The sequence below is a fragment of the Hippopotamus amphibius genome, chromosome 6, assembly GCF_030028045.1.
Source record: "Hippopotamus amphibius kiboko isolate mHipAmp2 chromosome 6, mHipAmp2.hap2, whole genome shotgun sequence".
NCBI classification, from domain to species: Eukaryota; Metazoa; Chordata; class Mammalia; order Artiodactyla; family Hippopotamidae; genus Hippopotamus; species Hippopotamus amphibius.
The window spans coordinates 42,608,610-42,631,309 of NC_080191.1; the positions used below are offsets into that span (position 1 = coordinate 42,608,610).

The following is a 22,700-nucleotide window of genomic DNA, read 5'->3' on the forward strand; positions in this document are numbered from 1 at the left end:
TTTTTTTTAAAGAGGTATTTTTTATTTTTATTATTTTTATTTTTTATTTTTTTGGCACACGGGCTTAGTTGCTCCGTGGCATGTGGGATCTTCCTGGAGCTGGGATCGAACTCATGACCTCTGCATTGTCAGGCGGATTCTTAACCACTGTGCCACCTAGGAAGCCCTAGGAGCAACTTTGATCAATCAGAGAGCACTATGGTATGAGTTGATTTTTGTGAGGTCAGTAGACCTACTAAAATAACCCTCTGATCAGGAAAGGTGTCTCAAAAAGTCCACTCGTTTACTACCACTGCACACAGATCAGGAGATCTTGACCCTGGATCTTCTTGACAGCTCTCTGAAAAGTGATCTACCTACCCCTTTTACATCATAGGAGACTGAGCCTTAGGAAACTCATCTGGCCAGATTCACCATAAATTCTAAGGCAATTAAAGCTGTGATGCAATGCATAGGGTTAAAGGAGTTTCTAAAGCAGAGTCTCTGAACTGTTGATTCAATCAATTACGAAGACCAAGCTTGTCTAACCCAGTACCATAGCCTGGCTGTGCTATACGTATTTTTTGTAGGATGTATTTAGTTTTTCAAAGAAGGGTATGAAATAAAGCATAGATACGCTGTTTTTGCTTTTTTAAACCCAGAAACTTATCATATTATAAAATAACTTTATGGGTGTTCAAGTCTATCCACTTCATAATTTATTACTAGTGGAACTGTTTCATTTTCATTGCCTTTGTTAACTTCTACCCTGGCAGTTGTTATGCATCAAGTGATTCTAAATTTAACCCAAATAAAGACAGAGATAATGAGGTACAGTCAAAAGAACACTGAGGTAGAAGTCAAGAGATCTAGTTTCTAACATAATCACTTAAGAAAGTATAACACTGCAAAATATAGAGCGTAATAAATAAGTATTGTCTATTACTCCTGTAGACAGCAAGCTAGTGCATGGGGAAGATTTTTTTTTTCCAAATTAGGTCTATCATCTTTTCTTTTTTTTTTTATCATCTTTTTATAACTTAAATGAAGGAGCCTTAGGCTTACCTAGGAATATCAAAGCTATACAACTGCTAGAGAATTACAGAACTTAACTACAGACAATTAACTACTGGTTATTATATTTAAATTTCCCATGACTGTTACTCTACTACTTCAGTGCTTACATAAAACTTCTAGTGTACAAGATGACATTATCAAAGTCATCTAATACATAAGTATACCAGTCAGATTGCTGCTCTAGTCTCTTCAGTTTCACTTTAACATTAGAAATGTAATTTTCAGTATTGCTTGGATTCAGAATTCGGTCCCAAGTTATACACTGGGAAAGGCTTGGAGAAAACAGAGGCCCAATGCCGTGCCTGGAGAAGTGTCACCTTTCAGACACTAAAGATGCCCCAGGGCGAGAGTCAGCACCCTTGAAACTCCCCAGCACTGGTCCTCACTGTGGTGGAAAGCTCTTCCATACACAGTAGACAGACATGATGGAGAAAGTAGACACAGTCGAAAACCTGGTGTCTGCAGTGTACTATGTCCAGGAGGCGTAAGGGAAAGGGCTGCGGTTGAGAGGAACAGCACTGAGATGACTGTATCACCTCCTCTCTTTAATTCATTAATCTTCCATTGTTTCCGGTTCTCAGTGTGAGCATATGAATGAGGACTGCAAACGGTTCTATCGTTCAGAATTTTCACTGAATTTTGCTTGTCTGAATTGCAACATATCTCAGAGAAGAGATATAAAAAATGTGTAAGGGCACTGTGACTCTTGCATTGGGGGTTATCAACACCCTCAAAGATTAAAGCATCGTTATTTGCTATCAAAGTAAGATACAAAAACTCAGTATTCCTAAGAATACTAAGAGTTTGCCAATGTTTGCTTTTCAGCCCTTTTTAACCAAAGGAATTCTAGAAGCTGCCTTCAACATTAAGGGAAAGCTTAAAGACTGTGGCTGAGCCCTCTACCCCTCACCACTACTCATGTACCATGCACGCGCACGCATGAAAACACACACACACCCCTTTCCCTCAGTAAAGCTTTAAATAGTTCATTAGAAAAAATTAGCCACAGAGAAATTTAGCAAAATGAACACAGTAACCGAAGTCATTACCTCCAGGGAGTCACCTTCACAATCTCCTTCCTCTGTATTTCTCCCCTTCTCTTCAGTAATGGTGTTCACCATCTCAAAAAACCTACAATGAAAACTGGTATGTGGTCACTCATAATACACAAGATATTAAATATAAGTAAGCACTTATATATTTAATAAGTGACTTCAGAGCAAAAAAATGGACCTAGAAGAGTCAGGCAATAAACAAAATATCAGCATCAGTGCAAAAAATACAGCTTTTCATATTTTTGGTAGGATTTGACAGAAATTTCTAACCTAATGCCTCACTTCAAGTAATAGTAACAGGATATGTTATAGAGTTAGAACAGTAAGGCTAGACAAGGTCATAGAAATGTTAAGAATGTGGACTCATATATCAGACCTAGATTGCTACTATGTGCATGATTTGGGGCAAGCTCCTCCAGCTCTCTGAGCCTCATTTTTAAATTAAATGGGGACTATGAGTATCTATCTCATAGACTATTGTGAAGATGACTTGAGGTAATACCTGTAAAGTACTCAGCACAGGGCACTCATTAAATATTAGCTATTATTGTTTTGCTGCTGTTAATATTATTTTAAATGGGACATAACAAAAAAACCCACATTCTGGAATAGCGTCTCTAAATTCTGAGCTGACTCTTTGACACCAGGGTTGGCCACTACATTCGATCTCAGTTCCTGAATCTTCTGCCTGAGCACCTCAGTGTCATACATGTGGGGTCCCACATATACAGTCTGCAAAATACTGATGGAATCAGGAACGGCTAGCTTATATGTCTGTGACAGAAGCCATCTTCCTTTTGGTGACAAACATTTTCTTCGGGAACTATTCTTGTAAAGGTTTTGTTTGTTTTGTTTTGTTTTTTTCCTGGAGGCCATTTCAGAGCTCTTCCCGCCCTCCCCCCCCCCCCAATTATGGCAAGAAACAGATTTTCCCTCTGCAACACTAGCTGTGTCTATCCATTCAGAGGCGATGCTAATGGTTTCTAGTCCAGACAAGGAGTAAGGGAAGCACTGAGAACAAGGGCTGATGATCTTGCAGGTAGGTCATGCTGTGCACCGCCAGACCAAGGGAAGAGCAGGTTACTGCGTGACAAGAAAAGTTTTCCTAACACAACTCAGAACCTTTTTGCTATCTCTGTATCTATGAGATAATAGAAAATAAATATTGATCTCGGCCCCCAGGTTCTGGCAGAGAGCTCCTAAAACCCTTGTGATTTCCTAAGTGATAAGAACACTAGGAGCATCTCTTGTGTTCTAATATTTGTCTTAGACCCCATCTCTGACACAGGGTTCCTAAAACCTTTGTAAATTCCTCAATGATAGAGAACCAGGAGCATCTTTTGTTCTGGGTGGACTCCTGGATGGGGGCTGGTCATAAGAAAGACCAAACCAAGATTAGAAGCTTGGAATTTTCAGCCTCACCCACCTCCAGAGAGGGGTGAAGGGCTGGATATGGAGTTAATAATTGTTCTTGCCTACATGAGGAAGCCTCCATAAAATCCTAATAGGAGGGAGTTTAGAGAGCTTCTGGGTTGGTGGACACATCCATACAGGGAGGGTGACGCACCCCAACTCCGGGACAGAAGCTCCTGCACTGAGGACCCTCCCAGACCTCATCTTACACATTTCTTCATCTGGCTGTTCATCTGTATCCTTTATCATGTCCTTTAATAAACAGGTAAGTGTAAGTAAGTGTTTCCCTGAGTTCTGTGAGCCTCTCTCGCAAATTAATCGAACCCAAGAAGGGGATCATCGGAACCTCTGATCTATAGCCAGTATATCTAAAGCACAGGTGATAATGTGTGCTTGTGACTGGCATTTGAAGTCGGGGGAAGAAACGGTCTTATGGGACTGAGCCTTTAACCTATGGGATCTCCAGGTAGATTAAGTTCAATTGCAGGTGTCAAAGAGAATTGCCTGTTGTGGGGAAAAACCTCCACACATTTGGGGACCAGAAATGTCAGAAATTAAATGTTTTATGTGAGGAATAAAGGAGACACCTAGGAAAGAAACACGGTAAGGAAGAACTACATAGGAGGGAAAAAACTTTTTCTTATACAGTACCTCTTTTCATCCATCCATCCATCCATCCATCCAACAAATACTCGTCGAGTGTCTAGTAGAATAAAAAACTGTTCTGGCCTTTGGGAATATGACAATGAACAAATAGACAAAGTCCATTTTGGAGTTGGGAGCTTCTCTATGGAATGTGCATGTGATGCCTAGTTCCTCACTCTTCCTTTCTCTATATATACATTTCTTGGAGGTTAATGACAAGAAAAAGAAATCCCAAACCTGATCAGAATGATGGTATGCTCTGATAAAGATTACATATCCTGATGAGTTAAAGACAAAAGCAAGTTCAGCCAAAAGGAAGAAGAACGTGAAAGACCTAAACAAATTCTAGCTTTAAAGATACACTTTAAGATTTGGGGTAAAAACTTCCATCAGTTACTCATACAAAATTTTTCAACACGAACACCTCTAAGTAGAAGATAACACTTCTAGTGGGATGGGAGCACAATGTAATCTTTAGATGCTTGGATTCTGGAGTCACATGTGCCTGGTTCAAATCCCAGATTTTATGCGTTTTGGCTATATATGATTATAGGCTAAACTCTCCAAGAATCTACTGTTTTTGACTGTTTTCAACAAAAATATTAATATTACCTACCTAACAGGTAGCATTCATTTGAATATTAAAATAGATACGAGGTATGCAGTCAGCACTCCATAAACCTTAGCTATAATTATCACTGAAACAAATGAATAGCCTTGAGAATTCAAGTGTAAGTAGAAAAATCAACCATACATGTGCTAGGAATTCTTTCTTATTTCCAAGTCCTTTTACTATACATTTTACAATAATAAAGATAAAACTTTAGCTAAGAATTGTAAATTATACATGTTTTTCATACCAAGATAAAAATGATTGACTATATGTTGTAGCTGGCATATCAATCATTTATAACAGGGTAAAATAGTGATTATTTGAATAAGAACAACCCCCAGCAAAATTTTAAGTCCAAAATGGCTTTTACCTGCACTTTGGTGTCTGAATTGTCACTCACTTCCATAGGTCCCCACAATTAGTCACTGTGTTCTAAGGGACCAGGAAGTACTTAGTTATTAGCTCAAGAGAAATATACCCAGGGAGGTTAACACAAACATACAATGCAGTCCATGGATTTTTGGATTATCTTTTATCGGTATAGATTAGATCACTGGCTCCTAACTTAATTTGTTCCTCCACCTAAAAATCCAACATAATTAGTCTAGAGTAGGGCTCAGGCACTTTCTAGAGCCCACCAGTTGATTCCAATACGAACCAGAGTTAGGAGTCACTGTTGTAGACAACAGTGAGATTATTCAAAAGAATTCAAGAATGAAAATTTTGGTAATCATATAATACATGAGCATTTTAAAAATAAGTCATAATAGTTGGTTAATGTTTTGTCTATGGAAAGATAAATTACGACTAAGAAAAAGGTTGATTTATTAAAGGAAGGTCCCAAAATTCTTGGTTAAACACGCCACATAATTATAAGATATCAGCCCAAACGAAATATTTATATAAGCACATGGCCATGAGTTCTTTACAGGAGCTACATGTTCATTCATTAATTAAAAATAATAGTCAGGTAAGAACAGTCTTTTTCACACATGAACAATGACTAATACGTACTTTTTACAGTGAAGTTCTGTACAGAAATAGATTTGGAAGTCATCAGAATTGTGAAGCACATAAAGAAAACAGCATCGTTCTTCAAACTTAGAAATACTGAAACAAACACAAAAAGAATTATTCACAGTCATCTCAACACTTCCATGTACTATAATGAAAAATAAATACTTTTTAGATTCAGTCCCAATTATGATATCAATGTTGTTTATACCAAAATGTTATAAATAACACTTTAAAAAGTGGCATTCCCTGTACCACAGTACTAAAATTATTTACTATTCTGAGAATTGTCCTCCTACTTGTGTCTGCAGATAAGGCTCCTCTGGGGTGTGGTAGGCATATAAGATATGTGTCCTACAACTTAGCATGGGGACGGGGGCTTGCCTGCTGTAGCACGAAACTGTGTTCTGGGAAGAAAAGCACAAATATCAACTGACTTACTGACCTTGGTGATTCCAATTCTATAAGATCCATCAAACAACACAATGCTTCCAAAGCTAGGAAGGCAATGTGTGGAGGTATTAGAATCACCTCATTATTGTAGAGATTATAAAGAAGTGAAGAGATATGAAAGAGCACTTGGTTTGGACTCAGCAAGTCGTTTACTTTACAGCAGTTGAAACAATTTTGAGTTTACTGGTCAGGCCAGGCTCTTTTATGCCAAGGCTTGGCAAATATTTTCTGTAATGTGGCAGAGAGTAAATATATCAAGCTTTGCAGGCCAAACTACTCAGTTTTGCTGTAGGAGCAGCCTCTGGCAATACACAAATGAATGAACACGGCTGAGTCCCAATAAAACTTTATGTACAAAAACAGGCAGCGGGCCATATTTGGTCTGTGGGCTATAGTTCTCCAGTGCCTATTTCATGCTTTTGCATCTGCTCTTCCTTCCATTTGGAACGCACATCATTTTTGACTTTTTAAAGAAATTCTATTCATCACTGAAGGTCCAGCTTACACCTTACCCTCTCTCCCTTCAGTACTTCTACCTGAAACAGAAAGACTTCCTCTTGCCCCTCTGGTCTTTGAACATACTTCTGCTAATCTCACACTGTACTATCATTAGTTGTTAAATGTCTGTTGCCCTGCTGGGCTGTGAGTGCTTCGAGAGCAGAGTTCACGTCTTAGTCATTTTTGTATCCTTAGCAGAACAGAGCTCAACATTTGACAAGTAGCTGGTGTTCAACAAATATGCCTGTTGACTGAGCTGAGCAAGTCCTAAGCTGATACAAGACAAACTGCTGACAGCTGGATTTTCTTCTATAGTTTGCCTTCTATTTATAGAGGAGGAAGCTAAGAAAAGTTAGTTCTCTCTGAAGTCACACACTGTAACTTGTTTCTCAACATATAAACCAACAGTAGCTGCATATAATCATTCCAGGCGGATCTATCGGTCACAGCAAAGGTTACAGAGTGATGCCATACCTCATTAAAGAAAATTAACCCCTTGGAAAATAGATACGATAAAGTGAAATTTATATTTACCATACTTTCCTAGATGGATGGCTTAAAAAGGCAGTAATGAATAATGAGTGTCTTTTATTTTTTTAAGTTTTTTTTGTTTTTGTTTTTGGTTTTGTTTTTTAAGAATGACTCTCTTGGTAATGACTGGTCTTAAAAATTAAATATTAAGAGAGTAATACTTTATTTGAGAAAGCATGGATTGGAAAGATATATAATGAGTCAGTCTGGCTTGTTTCTGTTCACATCATGCATGAGGTAACAGGTGGTTTTACCAGGCAAACTCCAATTATCAGTGACTCAGACAACTCCTCCAGTTCATGCTCCAACAACACCAATTACTATTATGCCAAAAGCAACAGAGTGTTGCATAACTGGCTTGCAGAAATTTGATTTGTCTCATTTCTATTTTTATGGGACAAACAGTAGTAAACACAACTAATTTTGTTTAAAATTTGCAAGAGTTGGTTTCTCATAAACTTCTGTAGAACAAGTATGTAAACACTTAACCAATGGCTCTTGATTCTGAAAAACATCTTATTTCTAAATCCCAGGAACTGGCAATATGATGGCAATGTCAGAACTGAAGGGAGCCACTGTAACCTCAAGAACACTCATTAATGGTGACCTCAGGAAAAGTCGTTGAAAAATGAATTTCCATAATCTCACCACATTCATATTAGCTACAGGACACAATCTGGCAGATAGTCTGTATGTTTTCAATACATCTAAGGAGAGATTTAGTTCCTGGTATACCAAAAGACCAGAAAAACTATCCTCTAACATAAACCAGCAGCTCCCCCAACTAGAGAGGACCCCACACAGCTCACTTTTATCCTCACCTTGACTCTGGTCCACAGTTCACATTTATCTCTCTGTCATTGTATTTTAAGTAGGTGAGAAGTACAGAGTCAGTTCAAACAGTGAAGGTTTTGTTGCAAATCTTTTTGTAATGGAGATAGTGAGTCTGAGGAAGGCTGAGCATTTTCATCAACAGAAGGATTCTTGAAGTTCTTTGCATTTTTAAATCATGACTACAAGTCCTATCCAAGATATTCATCCTCTAGAAAAATATCTTCTAAATAAATGAAATGCACCAAGGAAACTTACCTCACTCCCCTGACAGAAGAAGCACTAAAATTCCACTCATGTATACCTTTCTAGAACACAGGGGAAGAACAAAAACAACAAAGGTTGAGTCAACCAAATGAAAATAACATAACAATAATTTTGTTTTATTACTTTTTAATAACATACACAGAGCAATTTTTCCTAGTGTATAATTCTTCACGGACAAACTATCTGGATGGAAACTGCAGTTCATTCTCAAGCCACAAGGGTGATGTTTACTTAATAATTTTTTACTTCAATAAAACAGCTTCCAAGAGAACCAAGGAGAATTAGTCTCATTAAATTCTAAAACTTGATTTTTAGCTGATTTGCCTAATAATTGTTGAGCCTTAATTTTTAAAGTAAAAAACCCTGTGATCAAGGTAATTCAATTACTATAGTTGAGCGATAGTTCCCTTCTGAGAAAGAAAAACATTAATTTGAATAAAATCTCTGCAAGGTTTTAAAGATAAGTACTTCTATTTGATTACCATATGATAAACATGGATGATCTGCAGGGCCAAGATGAATAAAAAGGTGGGAATTTACTTCTTGAGTTTATTACTAAAGCTGAGTTAAAATTAGTATTAAATTCATATGTATCTAAATTAAATAAATGACAAGATAGATGGCATTCCCTATAAAAATATGTCTGACAGCAACATAGAATTAATAACAAATATTTTTATGGAAATAAAGTAGTTGATACATGTATTGTCAATTCTGTATTGTACTGTATTGAAATTAATTCTGTTTGTAGTTCAAATACTGTATTGTACTCAATTCTGATTGCAGTTCAGTTCTGTAAATGTAAAACAACCAGGGAAACAAGCTCTTAACCACCCACTTAAAATACTGCCAGAGGCTGAAGTCTTGGCTGGTTAGTGAAATGAGCAATGAAGCCCATAGCTCTGAGGTGGCCCAGAACTCTCCTTTTGGCCAAAGCAACTCAAAAAGCCACAATTTATATCCACAGCACCTAGTTCTTTGCTAGGACCATGCAACTTAAAAATAGATCTTCTCAAACCCGAAGTAGATTTACTAAAAAACTACTTTCAGTGCACATCAGTCAGGTCACAGGGATGTGACCTGAATTAACACAAAGCAAATGTTGCTGTGCACGAGGCCCAGAGAGGGCAGAGACCACAGAAAGGTACTCATGGCATGCGGCTTTCTTAACCAGAGTACAGAGGGACTTAAATTAAAATAGCAGCCTGCCGCTTCAGCCGGTAATTTGGAAAGTTGCTTCTAAATCCTGTTGGCCTCAGGTGACCTTCTAAAAATATGTGACCCAAGAGCTGCAGCTGTTACCTGCATACTCCTTGCACACAATGCAGCCTTATCCTCAGAGCCTGCAACTGAGCTGCTTTTTAAGGCCATCCCCAGGATCAGGAGGTAGGGGCTGAGTGCAGAGCCAGGAGGGCAGTGTGCAAACCTGTGACAGAACACAGCAACTGACAAACACCTACGAGACAGCTCTGGTAAAAATCTATCTTCCATCAGCCCTGTTCTGAGAGCAGCCAAGGAGAGATTTCCCAGATTGACTGGGCTGGTTTTATAGGAAAGAAATAGAGCATTTCCAGAATATTAGGTTCCTGGAAGGTTGTGAGTGCTGCCAGGAAACGTTCCATTTCAGTGGTGCAAAGCCCATAGCCTGAGATGGAATGATCTCGAATGAGGAGTCCTCTCTCCCCACCTCCCTTTCTACTGGGACTCACCACACAGAGGCGCTGGTGAGCTAGAAAAGCCAACTGGTAAGGTAAAAGTCTTCTGGGCCCCTGAGGGAATCAGGGGAAAAGACCAGAGCTGGAAAGTTAATTAACCCCAACAAGCCCAAACCAACACTCGACCTAATCCTATCAGCACAAGCCCCACCTTCTTGGAACTGGTCAGCCTCAGATTCTGTGCCCCAGCTAGGGTCAGAATGAAAACAAGGAGTTAATACTGAACTAAGATGGCAGGAATTACTGTGGCAGACACTGTTGGTTCCTCAGGCGACAGCCATTCCCTTCCCTCTTTGCTAAGAAAAAATGAATTTTGTTCAGGTTCACGTGGCAAGGTTTAGGGACAGTGAACTGATTCCCTAAATTGGCCACGGTAAGCCCATTTCCCTTGCTGGTGACTGGCTTAGGCATGGACACATGATGCAACTTTTGGTCCAAGGGAAAGGCCCTGGCCTTCTTTGGATGCCGTCCATATGAAGTGATGCTTGGAGCTGCTATTTAAGACCACGAGAGAAAAAACAAGAGCACATGGAGAAGCCGACCAGAATTCTGACACTGTTAAGGCACTGAGATTACCCCCAGAATGATCCACCTCAGAAGTTCTCGTAATACAAGACAATGTTTCCTTACTATTTAAGCCGCTTTTAGTTGGGAGTTTTGTAGATAAAAGCTTCCTTGATGGATGAGAGCATCATATCATCAAAATCTAGAATCTGGGGTAAATATATTCCCCCAATAAATTTCCTGGGTTTTCTCTGAGTGGCCACTGGTTGGAGCTGAAGGGAGGGAGAGGGGTCGACACAGATCTGCACTGGGACCCTGATGACAGATAGGCCAGGAGTGCTTAGCTTCAAGCCTCAAAGGAGGGGAATTCTAAATAACAATGATTTAAAGTATCTTGCAAATAACTTCTCTCTTCCTCATTCTAGATTTTTTTCTTTCATGTATACATGCAGACTTTCTTTAAGCACTAACTTATTTTAAGCAGCAACCCGGGAAAACTGTTAAAAGACTGGGATTTTCATTACTTTGCCCCAGACCCTAGAGTAACTCCCGAAGAGTCCTTGAACTCTTGGGACTTGGTATAACGATCTTAAAGTTTTGAAAATTGCAGTGTAAGGTACATACTAGCTCACATAACTGTTCATCCCACATTTTAGAATGAAAATACAGAGAGAGGGAGCAAAGAAATAAAGATGATCAAGGAAAAGCAGTTCTGCTGTTCCACCTGCAGGGGAAAAAAATTAAACATTCTATGACCAAAAAATCCACTTCCTGTTTAACATTAAGACCTAGTAAACCCTTGCTTATCTGTTATTTAATTATAATTATTATAGTTGCTTTAAGCTAATAAAATAATCACAAAGTTATCTTCATTGCTTGTCCTCATTCCAATGGTATCACTTCTATTTTAAGAAACAGAGAAAATGGCAGTGGTAATGAACACACTATGGATAGAACTAGGTTTGCAAAGAAATTGACAAAAATTTTAAATGGAAACAGATTATTTAAGAAAGCTTACATTTTTGAACAAGGAACATTTTTAGCACTAACAGTAACAGGCAGTGGGGACAATGCAAATGTAATATTTCTTGAGCAAAAGATGGTAAAAATGGAAGCAGGACAATTCACAGCCTGAACCGATAAACCTTAATGCACTAATTTATATCCTAATGTTACCGCGAGGAGCTAAATCGGACTCCAGGGTAGATCTGTTCCTTTGACTTCAACCTTTGCTTTTTGTTGCTTTTGTTATTGTAATCATACATGACGGCCTGCCTCCGGGAACCCTGCCCCTCTGCCTGAATGTTGAACTAAAGCGCCTCTGCTCAGCCCACCGGTGGGCAATCTGCCCTGCCCACCTGGGTGAATGGCTGACATTAACACATCCCCTCACCGAAGCTGGTTATTCCCTGAGATCTTCTGTAAGCCTGATGGCCCTTTAACTTTACTTCCCCACAGCCCCTCCCTCTCTGGTTCTATCAAACAAACTAGCATCCAGACCCCGAGAAGATGGTCTTTTGAGGAGACGTTAGTCTGCCATCTTCTCAGTTTGCTGGCTTTGTGAATAAAGTCGTGTTCCTTGCCTCAACACCTCGTCTCCGATGCACTGGCCTGTCGTGCAGCGAGCAGAACGGGCTTGGCCTTGGTAACACTAATATACATATTTCTTAGCATAATATAAACATTGCCAGTATAGTTGTCACAAAACATAAAATCAACACAAGGCTAACTGTATTGAACACGGACCCTCCAGAAAAAGAAAATGATGACAACTGGAAACAGTACTCGTTTTCCAAACATTTCTGGCTGACTTTCTCTTCTTTTTCTGTCTTCCAAATAACTTCTGGCTCTCCACTCATTCTCGGGACCCTGCTAATCACTAATTCCTTTAGCCTCGTTCTGTTTCCAAGTGTCCTTGGATGACCTTGCTCTTCCCAATCAAGCTTCTGACAATCTCCTCTCCCAGATAGTAATGTTCAGGTCTCTAACCTCTCTTAGTTTTGTAGTTTCAACTGGATGACTACTCTACTTCTGCTTATGAGAACATGTATGTGTATAATTTAAAATAATGTAAGTAAGACACTGTGTAAAGAAGGTTAATAAGATGCATATACATAGCTATATTAGCTATTATTAACTTCGTCATGACTCCAAGTGGAGTAGACACTGGAGGTTCCAAAGACCCCTTCCTTGGGTTCAATTAATTTATCAGAGCAACTCTCCCCTCCCCCGAGGTCAGGGGTGTGGGGATGAAAGTTCTAATCCTCTAATTGCCTGGTTGGTTCCCCTGGCAATCAGGCCCCATCCTTAGGTGTGTTCCAGAGATCACCTTGTTAACATAACAAAAGAGAGTTTTATGGCTCTCAGCACCTAGGAAATTCCAAGGGTTTTAGGAACTCTGTGGCAGAAACAGGGACTAAGATCAAATGTATATTTCTTACTATAAATTACAGTATCACAGTTCCCTAATATAACACAAACAACCTCCCAAACGATTGCTGCCATGTTATCTAAGGAGATGAAGAGGGTTAAATTCTGGGGTTTCAATGTGAGGGTTTAATCCGTATGCATACTGCCACAATTTTATTATTGCTGTTGCTGTTACTGTTGTTAAAATACCCTAAGCCTTTATTATATGCCAGGCTCAGCGCAATACACTCTACCTACATTATTTTGTTTAATTTTCACAACAACCTTTTGAGGTGGATATTATTATTATTATTCCATTCCACAGATAAGAGCACCGCAGCTTGGAGACACCATGTTGCCAAGGGATTTGAGCCCAGGTCTGTTGACTCAAAGACATTTCAAAAAATTAAGATTGACATTTTAAAAAGCTGTAACCCCATACAAACAGACTTCCTAACTCCCTTTTCTGCTTTATTTCCCGCTTTTCACCATTTAATATACCTATATCTTTTATTTATTTGCTTATTGTCTGTCTCCCTGAGTAGAAGATAAGCACCAGGCAGGAATATGGCTTATTTTGTACACACTGTTTCCCTCAGGCTTAACACAGAGCCTGGCAGTGCCTGTCACAGAGTAAGCGCTCCATAAAGATTCACTGAGTGCATGGATGACGTTTAAGGAAAATGAGAAGGATATTTTGCAAAGCAATTACCCAAAACCCCACAGAACTACTTTGCCACAAGACTTTTCTCATTTCTGTGGTTTATCTTATGGACTGGAATCAGGTTTTGAAAAGTTTCTATTTTTTTAAAACAGTAGGATGATTTGTACGTGCATTAAAACTGATGAAATAGAAATGTAAAGGATTATCCAATTGATGGTTATGAATGGAAATGAGAGCATTTAAGATTCTTTTGAAAACCAGTGGCAACACAGCCCACCTCATGTTGTGCCAGTGGCGAATCTGAAATGCAGTAGCTACTCTGATAACCAGCCAGCGAGATGCAATGCTAACTCTAACTGTACCAGTGTAAGACTAGAAATACTGTTATTTTGACAGGCTTCCTAGAATTAAGATATGCAGCTCTTAAATTACATATTTTAACTATCAGGTCTCTGACACATAATTTAATTTATAGCATGAATTTACAAAACAGAAATAGTCCCATTTTGAGTACACTTTGGATGGCTATGCCACCTATAATAAAAATCCAAATAGTTGAATTATATTTTATTGTGAGTGAAATCCAAAACCAAAATTTAACAAATTATTACAGAATGTATTTATGCCAAGATAAATACAAAGGAAGCTATTTCTTCTTAACTAATCCAGATATTGGCTGGAATATAATAAATACCAGGTCCTTCACTACTAATGCTCTCGTCTTAATAATTGCACAATTTACCTTGTCATCAGGAAGCACGTGCCAAATAGATATTGTCTTTTCCTCAACTTCATTGTTGATAGACAAATACGAAGGTTGATAGATTTTGGTCGGTTCTAATATTAATACCTTGAAAACATAAAGCAAAGACACTAATATGAGTACCTTAAGACTTAAGCCATTTAGAGCTGTTACAACAACAAACACTGCACTGACACAGGAGATTAAGGGATGAAGTTGAGCCCAACGCTGGAGTAAAACCATTTTAACTTCTGGTTGTTGCCCCCTATGATTCCTTTGAGCATTTTACGGTATTAAATAATTATCATAAGTCCCAATAAGGCATCACCTTTCATTGCTAAAGAAATTGGAAATAAATTTTTGAAGTCCATATGTTGGTTTGGCTATCACCAGGGAATCAACTAATGATAGATATATATATATATATATATATATATATATATATATATATATATATATTCAAAAGCTTTTATTATATCTTGCAAGCAATACAGAATCTTTTATTTTAGTTTTTAAATTTTTTTATTTTTTTATAGCTGATTTACATTTCAGGTATACAGCAAAGTGATTCAGTTATACATAGATATGTATCTATCTTTTTTATACTCTTTCCCTATAATCTATTTTTTTTTTTTTTTATTTTTTGGCACACGGGCTTAGTTGCTCCGTGGCATGTGGGATCTTCCTGGAGCTAGGATCGAACCCATGACCTCTGCAGTGGCAGGCGGATTCTTAACCACTGCGCCACCTAGGAAGCCCAATCTATTTTTATAAATATAAACATGTCAAAGAAACGCAGAAATGTGGTGAAACAAATAATTCTGTGCCCAGAAAAGATTCCATATATGGTGTCACATACTTATTTTTGATTTTCTGTGGCCACAACTTATCACAAAGATGTAGTAGTATGGCTTTGACACCCATAAATGGATTGAGAAATGATTTTGACTATTATTGTAAGAGTTTTATATATAAACCAAAGAAACAAACATAGTTGTATGAAATAATAAAATGTTTTTGCATTGTCTTCAAGATAAAACTGGTATCCTTAACAATGATTTATTTAACCTTGTGAGAGAAAAAGAGAGAAAACTTGCTCCTATATTGGAGATATATGAGGGATATATAAGTGAGATAAGAATCTCAATCACAGAATTGGATGATGTATCAATATTATTATGAATATCTCATATTAGGAGCACATAACATTAAAATGCCACACGTGCCCTGATCTCAAAGGTGCTACAGACATTATCTAGTTGTACAGACACTTAAAGGCACCTATCTAGCTCAAATTTCCATGCATCTTAAGTAGAAATATTTGGAAAGAAAATACTTAACAATCAGAGAAACTGGAATAGTTCTTTTTCTTTAAGTTAAGGTACAGAGAACTAGAGAAAGGGGATTAGAAAGACAAAATTTTCTTTACTCGAGGATAGAAAACTTTAAGAGCGTAAAGAATTCTTGGTCAGGCTCTAGCTATGAAAATAAGATGGCATGTACCACAAATAAACACACAGTGAGAGCCCACTGGGAAACACAGTCTGATTCAGAAAACACATCGGGTGAATCAAGGTCCAAATTTCCATCAACAGACAGCTAAGAGGCACTAATTAAAAATAATGAAAATCATTAATTTTCAATCTGAACTTGGCAGAAATGGTGCTCTCAATCTGAATATCCCAGTATTTGTGAAATTAAAACGAATAATAGGGAATAAAAGCTGTTTCCCAAAACAGCATCCAAGTCACTCCACTGACAATGAGAACATACCTTGTTCCCTAATGACATGGCATGCTAACATTTGAAAAACACAGCACAGATTATCTCTTGTTGTCTTAAATGATGGCGGTCTTGTTGTCTCAAATATTTCTAATGGATAAAATCTGAACAATGTGTTTCCTTATAAAAACTGGTTGCAGTTATTATTGTCCAATGCTCGCTGAGCCCTCTGAACTGCCCTTGAAACGACAAAATGTGAGGAATCTGTAGCATGCATTGTGGATGTCACAGAAAGGCTTAGAAAAGACAAGAAAAAGGAGGCAATGTGACAAAACCAGCTAGACACAACTTGCTCGAGAGCATACACATTCTTGCCTTTAATTTCCAGTCTTTTATGTCGGTTAACATTACAACTAACTGCTAACTTCTGAAGTGTGAAGGAAGACAGCAAGGCCTATAAGCTCTAAAGAGTAGATATTAAGTAGAATTACATAGCTAAGCTCCTAGAGAGTCTGTGAAAGCACCACCTCCTCTTCCTCTTGCTTGACATTAAGTGATGGGTTGATGGTCTCCTAACTTTTCAATGTAGGAAGGAAAGAAAATATACACAGAAGAGAGGTGAGGAAAAAGAATAAATCGAACTGAACTCAAATAATAACAAATGATGGGACCCTTCATTTCCCAAAGAAATTTTCATCTGTTTTCTTTTGCCCAGGGTCACAGTTACTTCTTGGAAGCATGAGAATGGATATGGCAGTGAGATAAATGAAGACAATTAAATATCTTCTAATACAAGTTACCTGGTCAAACCCACTTTCAAAGAAGGATAAGATAATCACCCCAATCAAGACCTATCACAGACTTCACAAGTGTGAGCTACAGAAGATTCTACTCTAAGGACATGAAGAGGTATAGTGACTGACATAGAACCACAGGTATTAGAAGCTTGCCTTTCTCTATGCAGTAGAGCATGGGCAGCAAATTCCAGTGATTGCAGGGAGCGGGTGAAAAAGGTGAGTGAATGAAGCAGGATGAATGGGACTGTAATTGACATCTTCACTGGTAGCATCCAGTTGGCTCAGGACATTGCTGCTTTTGGAGAATGCAGTTACGAATTGCCCATCCCTTTAATTTTTCAAGAGTACTTAAAAATCTGGATTTTTATGTGAATTCTCCTCATTTTTCATTTGACTTTTTTAATTTCTTTTTTTATTTGACTTTTTATAAACTTTATTTTTCAGTTGAAATACTCCACCTTTTCATCCATTTTGTCCATCTTTTCCTTTATTTTCCTTCACATTGTAATTATACTTATTTGACGTCCTTATTTGGGAGTTTCAACATGAGCATCACCTCGGGGAATACCTCTATTGGTTGTTTTTAGCTCTTATTACCAGTCCTTTTTCCTGCTCCTTAGAAGGTCTAGTAATCTTTAATACATCTGAATGACACATTGCAGAGGCTCAGGATAATATCTTTCCAAAGAGTTTTTGTTTTTTGTTTTTTTCGCCTACGTAACAGTTAAATTATCAGTGTGTGACCTTGATGCTATCAACGTGTTACTTTTATTCCAGATTTGTTAAGGTGGGTCTGTTTCAGTTTTGCACTTACTTGGAAGGCATGGGCTCTTTACTCCCAACTAGATGGCTGCGTGGACCACAGTCTCATCCCTCTAGCTGGGCCCAAAGTCCAACACCTTATCCTTGCGTTATTTATGCTCTGGAATATCTGCAGAGCTGTCAGCCTTCCAAAAGATGCTCTCTGCCACTTCTGGTCCTGATCTCCTATCCAGAAGGGGAACCTACCTTGATAAAGTTTATTTAAGCCACGTAGGTTTCAACCAAAACCCAATTTTAATCAAATACTGGGACTGGTAGTTGTCTTTATTCAGGACATGCTTACTCTTTGTTCATACCATCTAGGAGGTGCCTTAGACTCAAGGGAAACATGCTGGCAGAATCCTGGGGCTCACTCTTCATGGCTCCCCCTTCTCCAGCAGCTGGCCCCTTGTATTCCAGCTGTCTTAGAATCCCTAACACTGATCCCTGTCGGTGCTGCCCAGGGAGAAGCCACCTCCTTGGACTGCAGCCAGAAAAATGACCTTAGTGAAACAAAGAGCAGGTGAAGGTGGGACTCAAGTACCTCTCCTCTCAAGGATGGCAGCCCTGAGATGATCGCTGTTTAATGCCTGCAAACAGTTGTTTTGTATATTTTGGTGGTTTCCTTTGATAAGTTGTAAAGTGTGCTTTCCCAAGAAAAGATTTTGTATAAAATCTAAGATTATATAGAGATTGATAGCAGTAGCAAGACCATTTATTCCATCACAGCCAGTATGGAAAGTCCAACTCTATTTTTAAATGTTGGCTACATACTTTTTGTTTTTTCAAATCACTGAGTAGTCTTTTAAACATATGAACTTAATTATATGCATAAACTCACACATAGTAAGAGAAACACTGATTAAAACTACCCCAATATACCATTTTTCATCTATAAGTTCAGCAAAAGTACAAATCTGATAACTACGCGTGTTTGGAGAGACCTTATGAAAGCAGTTAGTTTCATATATTGCCAGTGGGAATGTCAACTGATATCATCCCTACAGGAGGCAACATGTAATATGAATCAATTCCACATCTGGGAATTTATCCTACACATATATTTGCACACATGCAAAATGGCAGAGGTACAATGGTGTCTTGGGTTAATTTGCATTTTTTGACTACTCAGTGAGGTTAATTACCTTTTCATAGGATTTGACCATTATTCTGTTTCTTTTGCTTACCAGTTTGTAGGAGTTGTTTTGTTTGTGTTTGTTTGTTTTTGTATATTAGACAAATTGATCCTTCTGCAGCATTAGTATTAAATATTCTCTCCCTATCTAGCATTTGCCATGTTTATGGTGGTTTTTTTTTTAAGGTGAACAAAAACTTGAATTTTTAATGAAACCAAATTGGTCAATATTTGCCTTTGGGGCTTATAGGTCCCTTTCTTGCTTAAGAAAGCCTCTCTTTCCTGGAGTATATACCTATATTCTCTTCGCTTCTCTCTTACTATTTTCTGGTTTTATTTTTTTTCACATTCACATTATGATAGACTAATTCATATTAAAGTAACTTAAATTAGCTCAGAATAGCTAATATGAGTGGTTTCCTCTCATAGCCAGCTTTCTCAGACCATCAAATCAACAGTTGATTAAATACTTCAGTTCTGTGCTATCTTCTTTCACCACCACGTTTACTACCATCAGAGCCCCAGCTAAAGGCAAGCTGCCAGCTCGCTCTGAGATAAGTATTTTCCTAGGCTACACATTATCTAGGCTAGAAAATAGAGTGAAGTGTTTTTGTTTGCAAGGCTTTTCAACTAAAGATCCTGCTGAGCTTATGGTTTCATCTGGGAGCAAAAGTAAAGGAAGTGTGTTAATGCCAGTGATGGAGTTAATTAAATGAAACATTTGATCCCACCAACAAAGAACTAGAAAATGAGATTTTATAACAAGAATTGAGAGTTGTCACAACCTCTGAGTATGAAAGACTGAGACCAAGAAAGCTCAAACAGAGAGGTTTATGGCATCACTTTGACATGGATAGATTCCTGATTACTGTGTACACAATCAGTTGCCAGTACTTCTTGAATTGGATACCAAAGCTACATTGCTCTGGATGGTATTCCAAGAACTATCAGGATGAGGATGGCACCAGCTGAGTTGAACAATATATTTTTATTTTTATTTATTATTTTTTTATTTTATTTATTTATTTATTTTATTGCATTGGGTCCTTCTTGCTGCTCATGGGCTTTCTCTAGTTGCGACGAGTGGGGGCTACACTTTGTTGCAGTATGTGGGCTTCTCACTGCGGTGGCCTCTCATTGCAGATCACAGGCTCTAGGTGTGTGGGCTTCAGTAGTTGTGGCACTCAGGCTCAGTAGTTGTGGTGCACAGGCTTAGGTGCTCGGTGGCTTGAACCATGTCCCCTGCACTGGCAGGTGGATTCTTTTTTTTTTTTTTTAAGAACTTTTATCGAGATACAGTTGACATACAATTTAGACATATATTTAGAGTGTACAATTTGGTATTTTTTTTCTTATTAGTAATGTATATATGGCAATCCCAATCTCCCAATTCATTCCCTCCCCAACCCTCCCCACTTTCCCCACTTGGTGTCCATGTTTGTTCTCTACATCTGTGTCTCTATTTGGCACGCGGATTCTTAACCACTGCGCCACCAGGGAAGTCCTGGCAATATATTTTTAAAGTGTGTGTGTGTGTGATGCATTTAAATATCTAAACTTGATAGACACTAGCCAAAATGAGTTGCAGACCAGAACCTATGAGGCATCATTTCCTATCCTCTAAAGCATTGTAAAAAGTGACTGTGGACACCACATCTAACTCTGACCCACATGAGTAATAAGTGGTAGTGATGGAGTAACAATGAGGTGAGCCTGACACTTTTCACCACAATAATGATGATGATATTGATGTTGACAATGTCAACAAAACTGTAGTATGAATTAAAAGCACCCATTCATCTGGTCTGAAGAGATATCTTAACTTCTTGAGCTAAGAGATAATCTTTTCTTGGGAAAGCACGTTACAATTTATTAAAGGAAACCACCAAGTATCATGGCAAAAACATGAAAACGTATCTTTTTTTTTTATATAACTTATTTTTTGGGGGGTACACCAAGTTCAATCATCTGTTTTTATACACATATCCCCGTATTCCCTCCCTCCCTCGACTCCCCCCCACCCTCCCCGTCCCAGTCCTCTAAGGCATCTTCCATCCTCCAGTTGGACTCCCTTTGTTACACAACAACTTCCCACTGGCTATCTATTTTACAGTTGGTAGTGAAAATATATCTTAATTCTCAGATTGTGAGAAGTTATATTTAAAAGGAAGCTAAAGCAAACCAATTTGTAGAAAATAAATATATTAACCAGATGACCAACTTCATTTTGGGGCATGAAAACCACTATATTAATACTGTCACAATCACAAGTGCAAGATGTTATATAAATAAAGGAAACAAAACATAAATGTCCTTAGAGTTAAGTGAAGAGTACTTACTGGAAACCTAACTACAGTGACATCTGTCTTTGTGGCTTCAACCAGGAAATCCATCCAGAAGTCCACAAGTTCCTGTTTGGCCACAGGCTGTTCTGGAGTGAGTTTCACAAAATGCTTATATATCAAAATTGTCTCTACAATAGACTTGAGGTACCTAAAAAATCAAAAGATATAAAACATATAAAAGGTAAATTTAGAACCATCTGTTTCCATCTATCCGTCTCACTCTGTAAATGTAATGTAAATACAGCATTAATAATTATGCATGCTGAGTCACCAAACTTTATCCATTATTTGTTATATGTCACATACTATCACATGTTATCTCATTTAAGTCTCACAAAAATTCAACAAAGTAGGCCATTTTACCTCCATTGTAAGGATGAGGAAACTGAGGCTTAGATAGCTTAAGCAACTCGGTCTGAACAATACATCTACTTAAAACATGACTTTTAAAGTAATGCCTATTCAATTCAAGAAAATGGTTAATGCATTTGTTTTAAAATATGCTCCCTTGAAAAAGCTTTTCTAAGAAGACCCATCATAAGAGAGATTATTTTGCTCTGAAGTAACAGCTCATATATATTATACGAATATCCTCAAACCTTAAGACAGATGGTGCCTTGAAGGAAAAAGTCAGGAAAAAACGAGAAGCATGATAATTATATGAGATAATGCGTAAGCAAGCACTTTGTACACTATAAAGTACAAACACAGACGTTAACATTGTTAATGGAAACAAAGCATTGTTTTGTGGTTGTTATTACTATTGCATAAAATTATGTCTGTTTTCTTGCCAACAGAGGCCAAGACACCTGAAACCAAAGCTCTTTGTACCCATGCTTCAGTCTCCTCCTCAACCATCATTGGAATGGTCGTCATAAAGAAATAACCAATTTGGCTGCATGTAATGCGTGCACTTATTGGTTCATTTATTTTCATGCCATTTGCTGAATGTCTGTTGTCGACATGCTACTGACAGGACAGCCCCGTCCTCACACTGCACACGGTGCTGAGGAGACAGAAATGTAAAAGGTACTGTAACACCACGAAATAAATACCCACAGAGCTGTAATTCACAGAGATACGACTAACAAAAGTCACACAGTCACTATCAATAGAGGTGTGACTAAAAGAACGACGGAAACACAAAAGAAGAAAATTTCCGGAGATGAAAGAATCACACGTGTGTATGTAACAACACCCACCATCGGCTCTGGGTGTGGGGAAGGGTCTCAGGTCAGCGCGTGATTCAGGAGCAGACGTGACTTGGGAGTGCTCCCCAGGTGGAGGCGCAGGCAGGAGGGGGATGCTCGGCGTGTGCCGGGACATGACGACACAGAGCCAGAAGCTGGTGTGCTCAGTGTAAATAGAGAGCCGTGTAAACCCAGGAGTGTGACAAGGGCCGAGGTTTCATGACTAAAGGCAAACCTTGTTTGCCATGCCAAGGAGGTGGACTTTATCCCTTAGGCTGTGAGGAGCCATTTAAACGATCC

The 22,700-nt window shown here is 38.3% G+C and overlaps 1 protein-coding gene across 2 annotated transcripts in view; it reads right to left on the reverse strand.

Moving 5' to 3' along the window:
• MAP3K5 (mitogen-activated protein kinase kinase kinase 5) overlaps nt 1-22,700 on the reverse strand; it is a 194,417-nt gene that overhangs the window by 58,308 nt on the left and 113,409 nt on the right. For both annotated transcript variants that reach the window (XM_057737704.1, XM_057737705.1), the window contains 5 exons: nt 21,205-21,358; nt 14,411-14,518; nt 8,368-8,417; nt 5,797-5,892; nt 2,106-2,187 (listed from right to left, as the gene is read on the reverse strand). In XM_057737704.1, the coding sequence (XP_057593687.1) occupies nt 2,106-2,187; nt 5,797-5,892; nt 8,368-8,417; nt 14,411-14,518; nt 21,205-21,358 (490 nt within the window). The remainder of the gene's footprint in view (nt 1-2,105; nt 2,188-5,796; nt 5,893-8,367; nt 8,418-14,410; nt 14,519-21,204; nt 21,359-22,700) is intronic.